The following is an 18,302-nucleotide window of genomic DNA, read 5'->3' on the forward strand; positions in this document are numbered from 1 at the left end:
GTTGGGATGTGTTCCGCTCTATAGACCTTTGCAAAAAGAGCGCTCTGGCCGCCGCCATTTTGCGAATCAAGCGACCCCTATCAGCCAGAAATTTCTGGCACCCGCCTGAGCTGTGGAAACCCGGTTAGCGTGACTCCCCACCTTCATTGTGCATTTGGAGTTCGCCGGCTTTTCTTGGAAGTTTTTACTTTATTTGCCTGTTTAGGATGCTTACCCTTTGTATGTTATCTTCCACTGTGAGAACCAGAGAATACCAGGGCTCGTAGGCTGCTCGGCCTTCGCAGGAAACGAACGAAGAGAGCGAACGTCAAGCAGCCCGCGACGCAGGCAGTTCGACGTTCTTGGAGGATTATTTCCTTTGAGATAATCTCCAAAAAGCCTTCCCGGCTGTGTTCCGGGTCTTCGCGAAATATAGCTGATAGGGTCGGGTCCGGGGTGTGGGGACAGAATAGACACGTTCGTTCATTTGCTTTGAAGCTGTGCAAAAAAGCTGCTCTCTTCTACACGTTCCCCAAAACGCGCCGGATTCCGTCCGGTTCTCATGAAGTGACTATCGTCGACACTGTATATTGGATATGCTGTGTTATTTGAGACCTTTCTCAAATCCTGTTCGGATAACGCGGCACCGTGGGGTACGTACAATATATGTTGTTCGATTGATGAGACTCATTGAGTTTCATGTTGTGGGCGGGGAATATCCATGCAGTTCGGATATCCTATGTGGTCAAATATTTTGACCTATATAGATTGACACGGCTGAGTGTATGGTGCCGTCAAACAATGAACATAAAATGAAACAACCATTCCAGTTGCATTTGTTCTGTCGCGCACGAACTCATCAAGACAGCTTTCATTTCTTTGTTTTTGTTCCCAAAAATAGAGCACTGCATTCTTAGATACCTCTATAAATTATGTTCGCCACACAACACAAAATAAGAAAGAAAAAGCGGCAATTTAGCCTCCACCAGCGTCCGGAATTGCGCCTACGCAGGCTGCCACAGCCTACTGACGAGAAACTCCACAGCTCAGCGCAGTCGGGCAACACTGACGTCCACTCTCAAAACCAGGGACGCGCGCTGTAAATCGCTTCGTTCGAGACTGCCGCTGGAAAGGTCTATATAAAGAGCTTTTCCTGTAAATAAATCTAATAAATCATCTTGCAGCTGAGCTTTCGGACAACTTTGTGTTGTTTTTCAGTATGGTTGTTTGCCATCTAGCCTGTGCTATTACCCTTATTTCAGTACTTCAGCATTGCAGCAATTCTACCAGGTGCTTGAAACTGAAACTAACAATGTTTTGTCTAAATAGCTTACTGCCTTTCAATGTCCAGTGCACAGTGAATATGAACTAGGATGGATGATGGAAGTAGATGGTGCTCGTCCATTGACTTTTTCTTGAAGACCACTGTTGCATGTCACTAGCTTATGGCCAAGTGTAATAAAGTACCGTATGCATACTGCATCAGATGTGGTCCCATTTTGTTGTTTGCTTCACCAACCAAGAATGGCTGTTGGCAATTACCTTGCATGTTATTCCTTTGTGCAGCTCCCTTCTACATATTTTACATCTGCATCTCTTCTGTTCAGGCAGAAAAAGTGTCCCATCGTGAAATCATGGCACCTGGCACCGGTACTCAAGTGGGAGTGTTGGCACTGACGGCAACGTTTGTCGCTGGTACCGTCGGGGTGACCTACTGGTGGCTTAGGAACAGGTTCCTCAAGGTTGCCCAAGTCAAGAGCATCGTGATCTACCCAATCAAATCCATCATGGGTCTGGAGATTCCGTATGCATACTGCAGTATCGAAGGTCTTGTGTACGGTGCCATTAAAGACAGGTAAGAAGGTTGGTCAACCAACTGACCTAAATGCATGGTATTGAGTGAGAACAGCGAGCCTATGCCATGTCAGCCGATGAAAGTGCACCTACTGCACCAGAGTGAGATTCCTGCTAGGGTTTCGATAAAGACAAGATTGCCTATACTCATTATCACTTCAAGGACCGCTGTAAAAAAGTTTGCTCCTTGGAAATTAAGCTTTACAAGTTCACCCTTCATGTGGTGCAAAGCCGATTGCGCCTGCCTTCATGGCGAACAATCGCAATAAAGTCACTTGTTCAGACGAGGCATTGATAAAGTAGTGGCCCATTGTTGTCTGGGCCATTGTATCTGTATTTGAGATCGGTCATTTGTTATTTTATTAAGACTTCGGTCCCATGGCGGCCATTTTGAACAAGCCTTTAGTTAAACCACTACATATGGCGGCACCAGTCCGTGTGGCCGAAAAACTGTGGTATGGCACGTGGCCAACATAACATGGCACTGCGGTTCCTCCTCTATACTTAATTTCCTCCTTTTGCACCTGCTCCTCTGTGCACGTTGCACATTCACTGTTTGCTCTTGCCCGCATCGCGCAGTGCTGGTGCTGCCCAGTTTGCACAGCTGCGAAGCAAGCCCAGCCAGCTCATCTCTGGGAGGATGCTAAGCTGGGTAGCTTTTATTATCTGATATGGGCCGCTGATCCGCGGCTCGACGATTGCCACATGCTTTCGTGAAAAATATTATACAGTGATTAAAGATTTTGCAGCTTGGAATATTTGCTCAACATAAGAGTTTAGGAGAGCTTTTCTTTTTTTTTTTTCAAGATGTGGGTTGAAGAGGACGTTGGCTAGAAAGATAGTGACGCTTGACAATCAATTTATTTTATCAGTATCATAACAATTGCAGAGTGACCGTATGTAACCGAATATTGTTTCCTAGGCAGGCACTGCTTATTGGTTAAATTAAAGTGCCTACAAAAGGTGCACTTACAGAGAATGGTATTTCTTGAGGCGCCAACTGAGATATAACTTAGTAGTTAGAGTAGATAGTTTCGACAACTCCTGTAACTACACCTAATACCCTGCCGTGCCTTTGCGCATTAATGCCTTATTGCTCTCAGACTGCAAGAAGCATCTATTAAAACTCTAATGGTGGGGAATTTAGGAATGATGTGATGGCGTATTGTGGGAGGCATCATTCTCTTCGCGAAAAAAGTTTCTCTGTCATGACTGTTAGTTGGTGCCCGTAAAAGGTGCTTTTGAATATCAAGGCATAAACATTTCTACTCCGTTTCGCTGCAAGCCGTAGCACAGTCGATGTTACGAGCCGATTAGGCATATCAACCAGCGCCAAAAAGCACTACGTCATGGAGCTTGTCATCCTCTAGTGCGTATGGAGTGCTAGTCTCCCACTGGTCCCCCCCTCCCCGAAATCTTCCATTTTGCTGTGGCCTCTTCTCCCACTCCCCCTGATACAGCATTGTGTCATAACCCCCCCCCCCCCAATCAAAATCCTTATGCTAGCTGAAGGAGTATAATTTAGATGCAAATTTGGTTTGGTTTCTTCAGTAGGTGTGCACAGACAATAGGGTAGTTATAACATGGGAAGCAGAAAGTACACATCCTGCTGCAATAAAAAGCGCACTCAGGCAGGGCTGTTCACTGTCATTTCTATTCTTCATGATATATCTCAGTGAAATGAAAAAGAAATTAGAGCAGAGCAACTTAGGTTTTGATGTGAATTATATGGAAGAAGGGAGAAATGTAATACAGGTAATACCAGGACTGATGTATGCAGATGACTAAATGCTCATGGCAGATAACCGGAATACATTACAAGAACTAGCTGGAATATGTGGAGAGGAAGGGGACACCTTGGGCATGCGTTTTAGTAGAGACAAGTCTGGAGTAATGGTGTTTAATTATGAAAAGGGTTTTTAATGATGAAAAGGGGGAACCCCTGAGGATACATGACATTGTAATAGACCATGTAGGGAAATACAAATATCTGGAAGTCTGGCTTAATGAGGGTAGGAAATATCTAGAGGAACATGAGGAAAATAAATTAGAAAAGGGAAAATAAATTCATCCATTATGAAGCCCAAGGGAACTATAATAGATATGAAGTGGTCAAAGGTATATGGAAAGGCGTGATGGTACTAGGACTGTCTTTTGGCAATGCAGTACTGTGCACGAAATCAGAGGTTCAATCAGGATTAGAAATTCGACAAAGAAGCATAGGCAGATTGGCACTAGGGAGCACATGGAAAAACACCAAATGAGGGAGTACAGGGGCACGTGGGATGGTCGTCTTTTGAGAGCAGCGAGGCAGTAATTAGTAAGTTGAAATTTGAACAACGGTCGACTGAAATGGATGATATGTGGTGGGCACGGAAAGTATTCAAGTATTCAAACATGAAAAGTTTAAGCACAAAATAGACAAACCGAACCCGAAAGCATATATTTAAATTTACTTACACACTATAGCAGGGGTCTCAAACACGTGGCCCGGGGGCTGCATGCGGCCCGCGACTCGCTGAGACGCGGCCCGCTGGCAACCGGTTACAAGACCCGGTTTGCATGTCTCAAACGCTAGAAATGGCATGTGCCATCGTGATCTCATTTCGCCGATTCATTTTCGCTCAAAAAGTAGCTCCGCTCTTTTAACATATTCACATAGTTTTTTTTATCTTTGTTCATTTGCACTTGGTTTCGCTTGATGTTTTGCTTCCCAGCCTTTGTAATGTAGAGCAATTCCGTTACTAGGCTGCAGGCGCGAGCTTTTTGTTGAAGTATGAATCTCGGCTGCGCGAATTCTCGATGAGCAGGAGCAACTGCCGAAGATAAAGCTACGAGCTCGGGATTCTCACCTTACGACTAGATCACTATTAAAAGACAAGTACCGGTGTTGTAATAGAAATCGTCAGGAAAGAAAGAACTGCCAAATTAACTCATTGTTTTTAGAGACATATTGAGCTTGGTTAATACCCGAGTGAATTGAGCATTGAGAACGACATGTACTTGCTCTCTTGTTCTATCAAAATACAAGCAGGTTGGCAAGGCGGTGTTATTTTAATTATTGCTATCACTTTAGGTCAGGGCCTAAGGTATTCATCTAAACAAATCAAATCTAAAAATGTCCCTGGCAAAACTGAGCTTACACTAGGCATAGGGCACGAGGTCTCTTCTCTTTCAAATCATTTGAATCCCCCCCCCCCACCCCCCCTCTTCAACGTTGGCCCTCGGCCTTCCCAGTGCAGGCTATCTGGCCCCCACGCTCAAATGAGTTTGAGACCACTGCACTATAGTGATGGTGCTGAGCTTTAGTGGAAAAAGGGATGAAAGAGGCAGAGAGGAAAATGTGGGAGGGACGAATGCTGGAGAAATCAGCTCTAACAGTGTGTAGATCACAAAAGCAGGATATAAGAAAGGAAAATGTGTTTGAAAGTTCACTGGGAAGTTCTTTACTGTTTGAGGCGAGAACGAGAGTTTTGAGGACAAGGATGTATAGAACCAAATTTCAGGAGACGGACATATTATGTGCCGCCTGCCATAATGAGAGCGAGACACTAAAGCACTTGGTTTTGATTTGGCCGGGCGCCCTGTAGGTTTTACTGGCGACGATGGAAGGACGGAAGAGAAAAGGATTACAGTAACAAAGAGGCGATTAGAAGTTTGGTAAAAATTATTTAGGGAAAATTGAATGATGCACAACTAACTAGTACAGCTGAGGACAGGTGGGACAAAGAAAAAGTGGGACTCCCTCCCATGTGGCTCCGGCTCAAAGTCTCAACCCTGTCTCGCAGCGGGTCTGGTGCTGGGGTAACGCCGACAAGGTTTGACCAGAAAAAAATTGGCGACTCTTTCGCCGGGGGGAAGAGGCGGGAGGTGATGTTTTTAGTTCTTTTGGCCGCTCCCTTGAAGGACATCCTGGTGATATCTCGCACTGCCTGGTGGTAGTTGGGGGGAGAAAATTGTTCTTAGAAGGGCGGGAGGAATCATATGTTTGTCTTTTTAGACTTGGGCTAGGTGGCGCAAGCTACCACCCGTTACAAAGGGTATAGCCTTTAGCATCCATCCATCCAACCATCCAGATGTATGCGATCCCCCTGTCCTGCCAAGCCAAGTACATCGGACAAACAGGCTGGTGCCTAAACGACCAGCTTCGAGAGCATCATGTGGACGTGAAGATGCTGCTTCAGATTCCCAACAACCGATTGTCATTTATGGGATAAAATGCCATGGCTGCGCGTCTATGTCATTCATGGGATAAAATGCCCTGGCTGCGCATCTATTTTCTCCTCAACGACGACCTTGGGGGGCTACCTTGAACGCATTGGACGAGAAATAAGCGAGGCTTTTTGGATGGCAACGAGCCCACAGAACACAAGTACTCTGTCCATCTTGCTGTCTCAAAAGGAATTGGCTTTTCTGAGGCCAATGATGGACGTCGAGCAATGATGCACATGGTGAGACGACGAAGTCACCAGCAGAGGCGGCTGCGCTATCCCGTAATCCCATAATTTCCGTCTGTACCCCCTTTTCCTTTTAAAAGTTTTCTTGCAATCCTGGAATTGCAAAAAACAGGAACAGAGCCCTTTTCCCCTTCTATTGTATGCGGTTAAAAAGGGAGCTGCTTATACGGACTTCACAACAAAAGATTCACATAAAAGCAACATTGGGGGAATGGATCTATGTCACTGGAGTTCGCTGAAGCCAGCAGGATCTACCTTCGTTTTCCCTAGGATAAGTAACTAGCGTGCGTGCACCACACAAAAAAAGAAAAAAGTTGTTTAGGTGGTTTTGAAATTTGGGGAGAAATCGGGTTTAACCCAATTTTCCAGAAACATGCTTGGGATGTAAACATCTGGTAGATACAGGTTTTACCCGAAAACGAAGAACCCAAAATATACAGTGCCAAGGACGCTTACATTTGCGAGGAGCACTTTCTGTACAATGACACGCCATCCCAATCTTGGTACAGCTGGTTCAGAATGGTCCTTTCGAAGCTTCGAAAGGTCCGAAATGGCGATTGTCGTGGCAACAGATACCTTTCAAGCCAATTGCCTTGTGGGGTTTGTGGTCGTCTGTATGTCAGTACCAGTTTGCGTCCTGCTAGCAGGTGGGGGAATCAATTACAATACTTTCCCAGAATCTGACCAAGCATCCCCAGCGAGCACTTTCCATCACAATGCTTTAGTAGGTGATGGGCTAAGAATGCAGTATAAGCTTGAGTGCTATCAAAGGCATGGGCATGAGCACTCCAGGGCTAGCACCCTAAGGGCACATTAAGCAGCACCTTTAAGACACTGGTGAACACTGAAAATAAAGTGCAGGCGATCTTGGCATCATTCGAGGGATGTTGTTTTAGGAGCAGCAAGTTTACAAGCAACATGCACCACATGCAGTTGTCACATGCACAGAAAATGCAAATACGGACGTAATGAATTGCGCATGGGAGGGGAATCATGACCCTGGTGTCTCGAAAGTTCAAAAATACTCATTTGCAGCTGAGCATCTCCATGATTATGATGGTTACACAAATGTTGCTTTGTTCTCGTTAATATTTGGTGTAATGCATAATATATCTGCATTCAACGGATGTATCTCCAAGTAATACGCATCAGTACAGGTAATATTGTTTTAGATTGTAGCTGAAACAAAAAATGAAAGCCGTTTACAACTCCCTGTAACGCCGAATTGGAGCGCAGCTCTTGAGGAGGAGGAGGGAAGGGTACTGAGGGGAAGGTATATCCTTCCTCCCTCCTCACCTCCTCATCCTGTCTGCTACTCCTCCCTCTGCGCGGCGTCGCCATCGCCTCACAAATGGTCACGTGACTTCAAGGGGGTCACGTGACGTCACCGGGGTCCTGTGACCCGTATAAGGTCATGTGATGACGATGATGTCATCAGTGACGATGATGATGCAGATTCCGATGACGTCATCAGTGACGATGACGATGTGGACGCCAATGTGGATCAGTGCCGACAACATGGATCGGTGCTGATGACGTCATCAGTGACGTCACGCATCCCATTATGCACCGCGCGGTTACGCCGACGGCGACGGCGACGCCGCTCAAGCCGGAAACGGGCGCCTGAGAGCTGCGCTCTAAAACTTTGCCTCACTTGACCACAACAGTCTTTCTCATACCCTTTTCACAGCCTTCAACTGTAAAGGGTGTTCAGTGAAATGGCACCTTATTTTACTATTAAAAATATTATATTAGGTCAAAATAGGGGTACTGAAATGATAAGAGTCATGGGTGTAGAAGTCGGTTGGAGAAGATGAGAACGGCGGAAAGGTCTCTCGGTTGCCCATAAAGCGCAGCATAATCGGTATGCTGGAAGCAGCGCCATCTTGTATTCCAGATCTACATACAGGTTTTCCCGCTCATTTTAATCCAAGGGACGGCCAATTTAATCCAAGTGCTACCAAATTTAATCCAAGCGCCACATATACTAATTTAATCCTTGCGCTACTCAATTTAATCCCGGGGTCAGTTAATTTAATCCACAAGATATATATGCACTTATTGTCTTTGGCAGTCGTGTTTGCTTATACTTTTGGTAACCTAGAATAATTTTTATACAATTAGATTTTTTGGGGGACAACTGATCATTTGATGCCTATTGTGATTACTTGGAGTTACTAGTACCACTATTGACAAGGCTTAGTTGATATGTTGATTACTCTTTGTAATATTGAGTTACTGTGGCGCGCTCGAATTTATTTTAGCTGAATGGACATTTGTTTAACCTTTCTTATTACTCGACTTAACATTGCTACAGTTCAGATGATACAAGTACAATTGCAATTTGTGATTACTCTTTTGATTACTTTGTGTTATTATTGCTCCAATTGATCTATAATGAACTCAGTTGACATTATTATTCCTCTTGATTACGTCGGGTTACTTTTGACCCATTGACCATAAATTCAAATTAAATGTCATTGTGATGACTCTTCATTACTTTTAGCTAATCTTCAACGAATTTCATTTTTATTTGATGATTATAATTGACATTATGATCACTCTTTTGATTACTTCGAATTACTCTCAATTTAATTGGATTTAATTCGGCCTAAGTGACATTTGGAAACTCTTGTTTACTTTGTGTAATTTCAGTGCCAATTCATTGGTTGTGAGCTCAATCATACATTATTATTAGTCTTGATTACTTAGGGTTACTTTCGATCCAAAGGACTTTAATTCGGCCTCATTGATATTGCGATGAGCTGTTTTGATTTTTTTGGGCTAATATTTAACAAAAGTATTTATTATTAGCTCAATTGACATCACAATTACTTGTTTATTACTTTGACCTACTATTGACCCAATGGACTTTAATTCGGCCTAATTGACATTTTGGGCTACTCTTTTGATTGCTTCCTGTTATTATACCTCCAATTGATCTATAGTGAACTCAGTATACATTATTATTACTCTTTCATTACTTTGAGTTACTTTTAACCCAGGGGACTTGAATTAGGCCGAAATGACATTGGGATGACTTTTGATTACTTTGAGCTTATCTTCATACAAACTTATTTGTTATAAGCCTAATGTATTTATGGTTACTCTTCTGATTACTTTGAGTTGCCTTGACCCAATGGATTTGTCCTATTTCACAATTCGGTAACTCTCCTGATTACTTTGAGGTCACATTCAACCAATTGGTCTTTTAAGAGCTTGATTCACATTTTTATTACTCTTGTCCCAATTAATCCTAATTTGGCTTAATTGTCATTGCAATGAGCCTTGATTATTTTCTGTTAATTTTCAACCAATTGATTTATTATGGGCATAATTGACATGATGATTCATTTTTTTTTATTTGCTATTAACCCAATGGGCTTTAAATCTGCCCAATTAACATATTGGTGACAATTTTAAGTACTTGGAGTTATTGCATTACCAATTTATCTATCATGAGCTCAATTTTCATTGCAATTACTCTTGATTATTTCTAGTTACTATTGACCTAACAAACAATAATTTGGCTTAATTGACAGTTTGATGATTCTTGATTACTTTGAGCTAATATCGAACCAATTGTATTCTTATGAGCTAAATTTGCATTATGATTACCCTTTAAAGTGGTTTGAGCTGTTATTGACCTAGTATTTTGGTTACTTTGGGTCGTTATACAGCCTATTTAATATATATTTGCTATATTGATGATTTGATTACTTTTTTGATTACTTATAGTTACTTTTGAGTTACATTATACTTCACTTCAATTGCCCCGGACACCTGAGGGCAGCATCGGACCAGAAGTCCTTCCAGTGAGCCCTTCACCTCGTCCGACGGTCCCTTTGGTGTCCGCGATACATCAGAGGTAAACAATCTTTGATTCGGACATTAGTAGAAAAAATGTGGAGCCCTTTCACTTTCCGTGAAGATGGAGGACCAGGGAAGCTATTTTAACAATGTTTGGGATGATGCCTAGAGGACGACATCTAGGACGACCTCGAATACTGCCTAGAGGACGATGTTTAGGACGACCTCAGGCACGACGTCTAGGACGACCTCGAGGACAATGTCTAGAACAACTTCTTGGACGTCCTCAAGGACGACGCTTGGAGGACGACGTCCAGGACGACCTTAAGGACGACGTCTAGGACGACCTCAGGGATGACTTCTTGAGCAACCTCAAGGACAATGCCTAAAGGACGACGTCTAGGACATCCTCAGGGATGACGTCTAGGACGACCTCGAGGACGACGCCTATGACGATCTCCAGGACGACGTCTAGGGCGATTTCAAAAACGACGTCTAGGATGACCTTAAGGACAACGTTTAGGACAACCTCAGGAACGACGTCTAGGATGACCTCTAAAACAACCTAAGGACGACGCCTAGGCCTATGTCTAAAACAATTTTAAGGACGACGCCTAGGACAACTTCAGGGAAGACGTCTAGGACGACCTCGAGGACAACGTGTAGGACGATTTCAAGAACGACCTCGAGGATGACGTCTAGGACGACCTCAAGAACGACGTCTAGGACGACCTCAGGGACGACGTCTAGGACGACTTCTAGAACAACCTTCAGGACAACACCTAGAGAACGTCGTCCTCTAAGTGTCGTCCTGGAGGTTGTTCTAGAAGTTGCCCTTGAGGTCGTCCTAGACGTCCTTGAGGTCTTTTTAGACGTTGTTCTTGAGGTCGTCCTCGAGGTCGTCCTAAATGCATCCTTGAGGTTGTCTTATACGTCGTGCTCAAGGTCGTCCTCCAGGTCGTCCTAGAAGTCGCCCTTGAGGTCATCCCAGCCATTGTTCCTGAGGTCGTCCTCTAGGCATCGTCCTCGAGGTCTTCCTAGAAGTCGTCCTTGAGGTCGTCCTAGACGTCGTCCTTGAGGTCGTCCTACACGTCGTCCTCCAGGCGTCATCCTTGAGGTCGTTCCAGAAGGTAATAAATGCATATACATAATGTGGATTAAATTGACTGACCCCGGGATTAAATTAGGTAGCACAAGGATTCAATTATGTGGCGCTTGGATTAAATTGGGTGGCACTTGGATTAAATTTCTCATCGCTTGGATTAAAATGAACAGGAAAACCTGTAGAATAAGAAAAAATCTTTTTTCTTATTCTTAGTTACTTTTGAAGTTACATTATTCAAAGTTACTTTTGAGTTACATTATACTTCACTTCAATTACCCCGGACACCTGAGGGCAGCATCGGACCAGAAGTCCTTCCAGTGAGCCCTTCACCTCGTCCGACGGTCCCTTTGGTGTCCGCGATACATCAGAGGTAAACAATCTTTGATTCGGACATTAGTAGAAAAAATGTGGAGCCCTTTCACTTCCCGTGAAGATGGAGGACCAGGGAAGCTATTTTAACAATGTTTAGGACGATGCCTAGAGGACGACATCTAGGACGACCTCGAACACTGCCTAGAGGACGATGTTTAGGACGACCTCAGGCACGACGTCTAGGACGACCTCGAGGACAATGTCTAGAACGACTTCTTGGACGTCCTCAAGGACGACGCTTGAAGGACGACGTCCAGGACGACCTTAAGGACGACGTCTAGGATGACCTCAGGGATGACTTCTTGAGCAACCTCAAGGACAATGCCTAAAGGACGACGTCTAGGACATCCTCAGGGATGACGTCTAGGACGACCTCGAGGACGACGCCTATGACGATCTCCAGGACGACGTCTAGGGCGATTTCAAAAACGACGTCTAGGATGACCTTAAGGACGACGTTTAGGACAACCTCAGGAGCGACGTCTAGGATGACCTCTAAAACAACCTAAGGACAACGCCTAGGCCTATGTCTAAAACAATTTTAAGGACGACGCCTAGGACAACTTCAGGGAAGACGTCTAGGACGACCTCGAGGACAACGTGTAGGACGATTTCAAGAACGACCTCGAGGACGACGTATAGGATGACGTCTAGGACGACCAAGAACGACGTCTAGGACGACCTCAGGGACGACGTCTAGGACAACTTCTAGAACAACCTTCAGGACAACACCTAGAGAACGTCGTCCTCTAAGTGTCGTCCTCGAGGTTGTTCTAGAAGTTGCCTTTGAGGTCGTCCTAGACGTCCTTGAGGTCTTTTTAGACGTTCTTGAGGTCGTCCTCGAGGTCGTCCTAAATGCATCCTTGAGGTTGTCTTATACGTCGTGCTCAAGGTCGTCCTCCAGGTCGTCCTAGAAGTCGCCCTTGAGGTCATCCCAGCCATTGTTCCTGAGGTCGTCCTCTAGGCATCGTCCTCGAGGTCTTCCTAGAAGTCGTCCTTGAGGTCGTCCTAGACGTCGTCCTTGAGGTCGTCCTACACGTCCTCCAGGCGTCATCCTTGAGGTCGTTCCAGAAGGTAATAAATGCATATACATAATGTGGATTAAATTGACTGACCCCGGGATTAAATTAGGTAGCACAAGGATTCAATTATGTGGCGCTTGGATTAAATTGGGTGGCACTTGGATTAAATTTCTCATCGCTTGGATTAAAATGAACAGGAAAACCTGTAGAATAAGAAAAAATCTAACAAAAATGGGCAGATGGAGCATTCTGTCCTACCCTGTAGAGGTATTGTCCAGCCGTAAATGGGAACACGAGCCATTACCATTTTTGTATCTTTTTTGCTTGCTGCATTTTATTTAGAACCCAATTTTTGAAGAATTGCCCGGTCTTTGCCATTGTAGCACTGCTGCCAGCGTACAGATGGTAATAGTGATACATGAGGCGTGACGCATGGTACCGCTCTCGGCCGCTGGGACAAGCAGGCGATCTTCATGCCTCCCTTTCTTGCCCACCATAATAAGCCTGTTCCACCAGCCATTTGAGTCAAACCATCCTTTGGGACTGGGAATTTTAGGAGACTTTAGCTGTTTTTAGAGCGTAGCTCTTAGGCGCCCGTTTCCGGTTGGAGTGGCGTCGCCGTCGGCATAACCGCGCGGTGCTTGATGGGTAAATTTGTCCGCTAAATTTAGCAGAAAATTTTCCCTGTTAAATCTAGTGGAAACTTTTCCCGCTAAATCTAGCGGGAAATTTTCCCCACTAAATTTAGTGGGATATTTTCCCCGCTAAATCTAGCGTAAAATTTTCCCCGCTAAATCTAACAGAAAATTTTCCCCGCTAAACCTAGCGGGAAATTTCCCCGCTAAATCTAGCGGGAAATTTCACCCGCTAAATTTAGTGGAAATTTTTCCCCGCTAAATGTAGCGGAAAAGTTTCCCCGCTAAATCTAGCAGAAAATTTCCCCCGCTTAATCTAGCGAAAAACTTTCCCCGCTAAATTTAACGGAAAATTTTCCCCGCTAGATTTAGTGGAAAATTTTTCCCGCTAAATCTAGTGAAAAATTTTCCCTCTAAATCTAGCGGAAAATTTTCCCCGCTAAATTTAGCGGGATATTTTCCCAGCTAAATCTAGCAAAAAAATTTTTCCCGCTAAATCTGGTGGAAAATTTTTCCCGCTAAATCTTTTAGGAAATTTTCCCCGCTAAATCTAATAGGAAATTTCACCCGCTAAATTTAGCGGAAAATTTTCCCCGTTAAATCTAGCGGAAAATTCTCCCCGCTAAACCTAGTGGAAAAGTTTCTCCGCTAAGCCTAGCAGAAAATTTTCCCCGCTTAGCGGAAAAATTTCCCTGCTAAATTTAGCAGGGAAAATTTCTTCCTAAATGGGAGGCGAGCAGGAGAGGAGGAGGGGCATAGCCTCCTCTCCGTACCTTCCCCTCCTCCTTAAGAGCTGCGCTCTAATTCGGCGTTACAGGGAGTTGTAAACAACTTTTTGAACACTGACCAAACAAAGCGTGCATAAACTTCTGCATAGCCTGTCACTGGCTCGATAGAAACGCTTACCATAGTCTCCAAATGTCCTCCGGGAAACTATATGCAATAGCGATTTGCTGACTCACAGGGGGCAGACCTCGTCAAACCTGGCGACATTAGCTCATTGGGCCGCTTTTCATGGGGGAAGACTGCATTCCAACGTTTTTATTATTTGTTTGTCAAGTGTGTCTGGCACTGTTTGATTTCACTGACTTCAATCCAAAGTTGGAAACGACAGTTCCATTTTCGCCTGCGATAACTGTCGGAACAGGCAGATTGACTGCCTGTGGCCCGGTGCCTTCAACAGGTCCATGATGCTGGCAGCGGGAGAGTGCGTCGTCTCCATGCGAGAAGAGCCTTCTCTTGCCCTCATTCATCTGTCGCACGAGGGCGGCAAGTTGACGTTGACTGCAGACGCCATGGATCCGTTGATCGTCGCCGCCGCCGCCGATCCCGATGCGCACACCAAGGCATCCTTCACAGTGAAGTGAGCATTGACTGGCAGACGTGCCTTTGCAAAATAAGTAAGCATGCAGAATTTTTCATGAGCTGTGCCAGATGCAACAATAGCATGCTGAGGCTTTCAAGGAGGATGTCAGTTTCTCTTGATCTGACATGCAAGTTTTAGCCCTCAAACTTTCATCCCAGTTCTTCTATAGACTGGGTTCCTCACACTTTGTGATCTGGACGAATCTTGCACCTATGTTGAATGACTGCCAAGGAACCCCTTCCTCATCTCTGAATTGCTGCTGCGACGGGGGCGGCCGCCCCCCCCCCCCCAAACAAACAAAGTCGACCCCCCTCACTTCCCCTTCTCGAAGGGCAGTTTGACATGGGTGAACCCCTAGGTGCACAAGAAAGAATGGGAGAATAGTGTCCTTGCAAATTTTCCTGCTCCCCCCCAAAACGGAGTTCTGGATCCACCCCTGTGGGGCAGTGAAGGCTATGGGTACCAGTTTGTTTTCAAACATGTTTTGATGATAAAAGCATTTGCAGTCGAAAGGAAGGTCTCAGAGCATGGGGCGCATGTTAATTCGCCCTTGTCGACCCGTAAGCTCAAGGGTAAACGGAGTGTATAAAAAGAGTTTAGCTGATAGTCGAGCATCAATGCAATGGCTCATATAAGCTAAAGTAATTGCACTTAAACTGGCAAGATGCCTTAATTAATTAGGGGTGTGGACAGTAGAAAGAGCCTGACTAACCTCTAGGAGTAGCTCGGGTACCCCCGGGCTTTCGGGAACTCGGTTTGAGAACCCGTGGTCTGTGCATCGGTTCGCTCTCTAGCACGGACCTCTTTCCAACATGTTGCCAGCGTGCTTTCACTATCTTGTTTGCCAACAGGGTGTGGAGCAACTACCACAAGGCGGTGGAAGTATCGCCGCAGGCTTCGGCATGGTTTAACCGGTACCTGAAGAGAGAGGACGTCCGTTTCCTACGGGTTCTGCGGGATGACAGGAACATTGCTTGTGGCGAGAACGGCTCCATTCCGGTAGTCAACTCGTGCTTCGTAGAGCTGAACGCGTTCTTGGGTGCCAGCTTGTGAATATCTTTGGTATGCCGCGAGCTTCCTAGCTTGGATGATGCTTGAGCGTTTTTTTGAGCTTCTAGAGTGCACGCATAGTCAATGCGCGGCAGAAGGCAGCAGGCACCTGCTGGGGCTTTTGAAAAGGACACCCTGCCGATCTCATCTGGTGAGCGAGTATAGAAAGAATGTGAATCTTCGGTAACCTCGGAGCAATAGCCAGCGCTAAGAAACCTCGCTTTTGAATAAACCAAGCCTCGTGGAAAAACGTTGGCTGCCGCCCTGAAGCCTCTGAAGGTTTGTTCTTAAATTTATGCTGGTGCAGTACATTTCTGAGTCAATGCAATTTAGCTTAATAGCTTAAGGGGCTTCAAATGATAGCCTGGCATTACTTACTTTCTCGTACGTTGGTTCCCAATAGCCCAAATTTGGTATACAAGCTGAATTGGAGCATTGCATTGGGGATTCCTAATTTAATACATACTGGACAGCGATGTGAATTGGCCGAATAGAGTGCCGGCTGGAGCGGTAAAGGTCCTGCTCGAAATCGTGTCCGGCAAGGCAAACCATTGGGAGCAAGGGTGAAGCAAACCATGCAGCGCTACTTCGTGCATCAGGGTACACTCTATTGTACCTTAATGTGTGTAACGTGTACCATAAAAATGGTTTGAAGCAAAAGCTCATAGTTTTGTTCAGTGCCGCTGCTGCAAGTGAAGCCAAAGTTTATCCTAAAGCAGAGTGTTTGTGCTTGCAGTCTTCTCTGCAGCACACGTTAGAATGATACAGGGTGTAGCAGTGATAAGTCATGGTGAACAAACGCTCCTTTGTGCAGTCGGCTGGTGCGGCACCTGAGTCCATATGCCCCCCATTTTGTTTCTACCACCGCTTCTTTTTTTTTTACAGCGGAGCTGTTGAAGGCTTGTTTTTTCAGGATCGTTTTCGTCCGCACAGCGGTAGCTATTTAGAGTGTTGCGTTTGCTGGTTGTCTGCTTGCCGCTGTTGCTCATAGATCACAGCAACCTTTACAGCCTTTCCACTCTGGCTTGCCGACTTGCGGCCGGCCATTACTTCATTCCCACCATAGTACAGCTTCGCTGGTCTTCCTTCTTCACCAGGTTGGAAAGGCTGAAAGTTTTTTTATTTGTTCAGTACTGGTCCAAAGGACACCTGATTGAAGAGTTGTAATTTACCACAGGAGCATGGCAGCTTAGCAGCATTTACTAAAAACACCCTTGCACAAAATTGTGGCAGTTTAGTTTCGACCTTGCTCCCAATTGGCAACGAGATGTTTCGGTGGCTCCCTCTGCTTCCTATCTGTGGCATTACGACCATGTCATGGCCTCCGAGGTTCTTGACACGCACAGCTCTCCTCTGGCCCTTCCGAACGCTCGTTTGCCGAGCAGAAGGAGCATATAGAGCAGCTTCTCCAGAGACGGTGCTGATACAGAGTCTGCATCCGCATCTCAAACATTAAATGTGTGCCCGCGGTATAGAGTTAATATTTTTTTTAATCATTGCAAAGTCTGAGGTGTGCAAACGCGTTGAGACATGACATAATTGCCGCTCAGCTCGCGCGCTGTAAAGCGCTGACTAAGTACTGCCGTCATTTGATCGTGCCACGGGAGCTCCTATTGGATGGCGGTGATGCGTTGCCATTTTTAGCTTGCGGCGCATCCCATATCCAGATGAGCACGCTCCTATTGGTCTGCTGTGGCCGCCGGTGATGCGCCGCCATTTGCGAGCATGCTTCTATTGGTCTACTGTAGGTGCCGGCTCCGCGCTGCCGTGACAAACTAGATTGACGGCGACGCTCCCCCATCACTTCTGCTGACCCAGAAGGGGTCCTAAAACATCAATAGTTGAGAACCACTGGGATAGTTTTTTTTTCATCTTAGGTCAGACCACAGTCGAAGGACATACAGCCACAAACACACATACTAAAAGTGCAAGTCATGGGAGATTTGCTGCACTTCAGTGGTTTAGTCGTGAAAGAGCACATGCTGGAAGATGGACGAATGCCATGATGTCACACTTTTACGCTGTTTGGTTGGTCCCATTGGCTCATAGTGTTGGCTGCACTTATAAATTAAGGTAACACGAAGTACTGAGATAGCTCGTCAACCATGCTAGCTGGTTAATAAGCTGCCAAGTTGGTCGCCGACATCATCTAAATTTCCAGACGATGTCGGCGACGTCAGGAGCTAGAAGTCGCGAAAAAACCTTGCAAAGTAGTAGGATGTGGTGGCTTCTGGGATAAGACAGAACCAGGGTCACGTATTCCTGATGAGAACTCTTAATTATCACGTCTGCTGCATGCCTCTGCATCACCTCTCAGCAGTGCGTGCACACTGAGCTTCGCCGCTTTTGCACCGGAGCACTATGAGCAGTGACTGACATGGGTTAGCGCAGTAGGCTGGGAAATTCTATTCGGTACTATTCCAGGTCTACCTTCTTTGGTCTTGATCGAACGTTGACCTCCAATTTTAAAAAGCTATGCCGAGAATGAGAAAAAATTGGTTCTATATTTGAATAAATACGGTAGCCAAGGTAGTTCTTGTGCAGCTGTCGATCGAAAGAGCAGCAAACTTTGACTTCACTCTGGTTGCAATGCCACTAAAGAGCAGTGTCTCCACTAAAGCACAAGTGTAGGTTTTCATATTTCTCGGTGGT

General features: G+C 45.4%; 1 protein-coding gene across 3 annotated transcripts in view; it reads left to right on the forward strand.

Annotated features, from left to right (window-relative positions):
* LOC8028441 (mitochondrial amidoxime reducing component 2) overlaps nucleotides 1-18,302 on the forward strand; it is a 39,845-nt gene that overhangs the window by 8,716 nt on the left and 12,827 nt on the right. For 2 of the 3 annotated variants that reach the window (XM_040502785.1, XM_029981005.2), the window contains exons 2-4: nucleotides 1,587-1,834; nucleotides 14,418-14,597; nucleotides 15,452-15,599. In XM_040502785.1, coding sequence (XP_040358719.1) covers nucleotides 1,614-1,834; nucleotides 14,418-14,597; nucleotides 15,452-15,599 — 549 coding nt within the window. In that variant the 5' untranslated portion in view covers nucleotides 1,587-1,613. Of the gene's footprint in view, nucleotides 1-1,110; nucleotides 1,270-1,586; nucleotides 1,835-14,417; nucleotides 14,598-15,451; nucleotides 15,600-18,302 lie in introns of those variants that run through there. The other variant, XM_029981002.4, reaches the window with a different exon arrangement.

Source organism: Ixodes scapularis, unplaced genomic scaffold (assembly GCF_016920785.2).
Source record: "Ixodes scapularis isolate PalLabHiFi unplaced genomic scaffold, ASM1692078v2 PGA_scaffold3__209_contigs__length_174095766, whole genome shotgun sequence".
Taxonomy (NCBI): Eukaryota; Metazoa; Arthropoda; class Arachnida; order Ixodida; family Ixodidae; genus Ixodes; species Ixodes scapularis.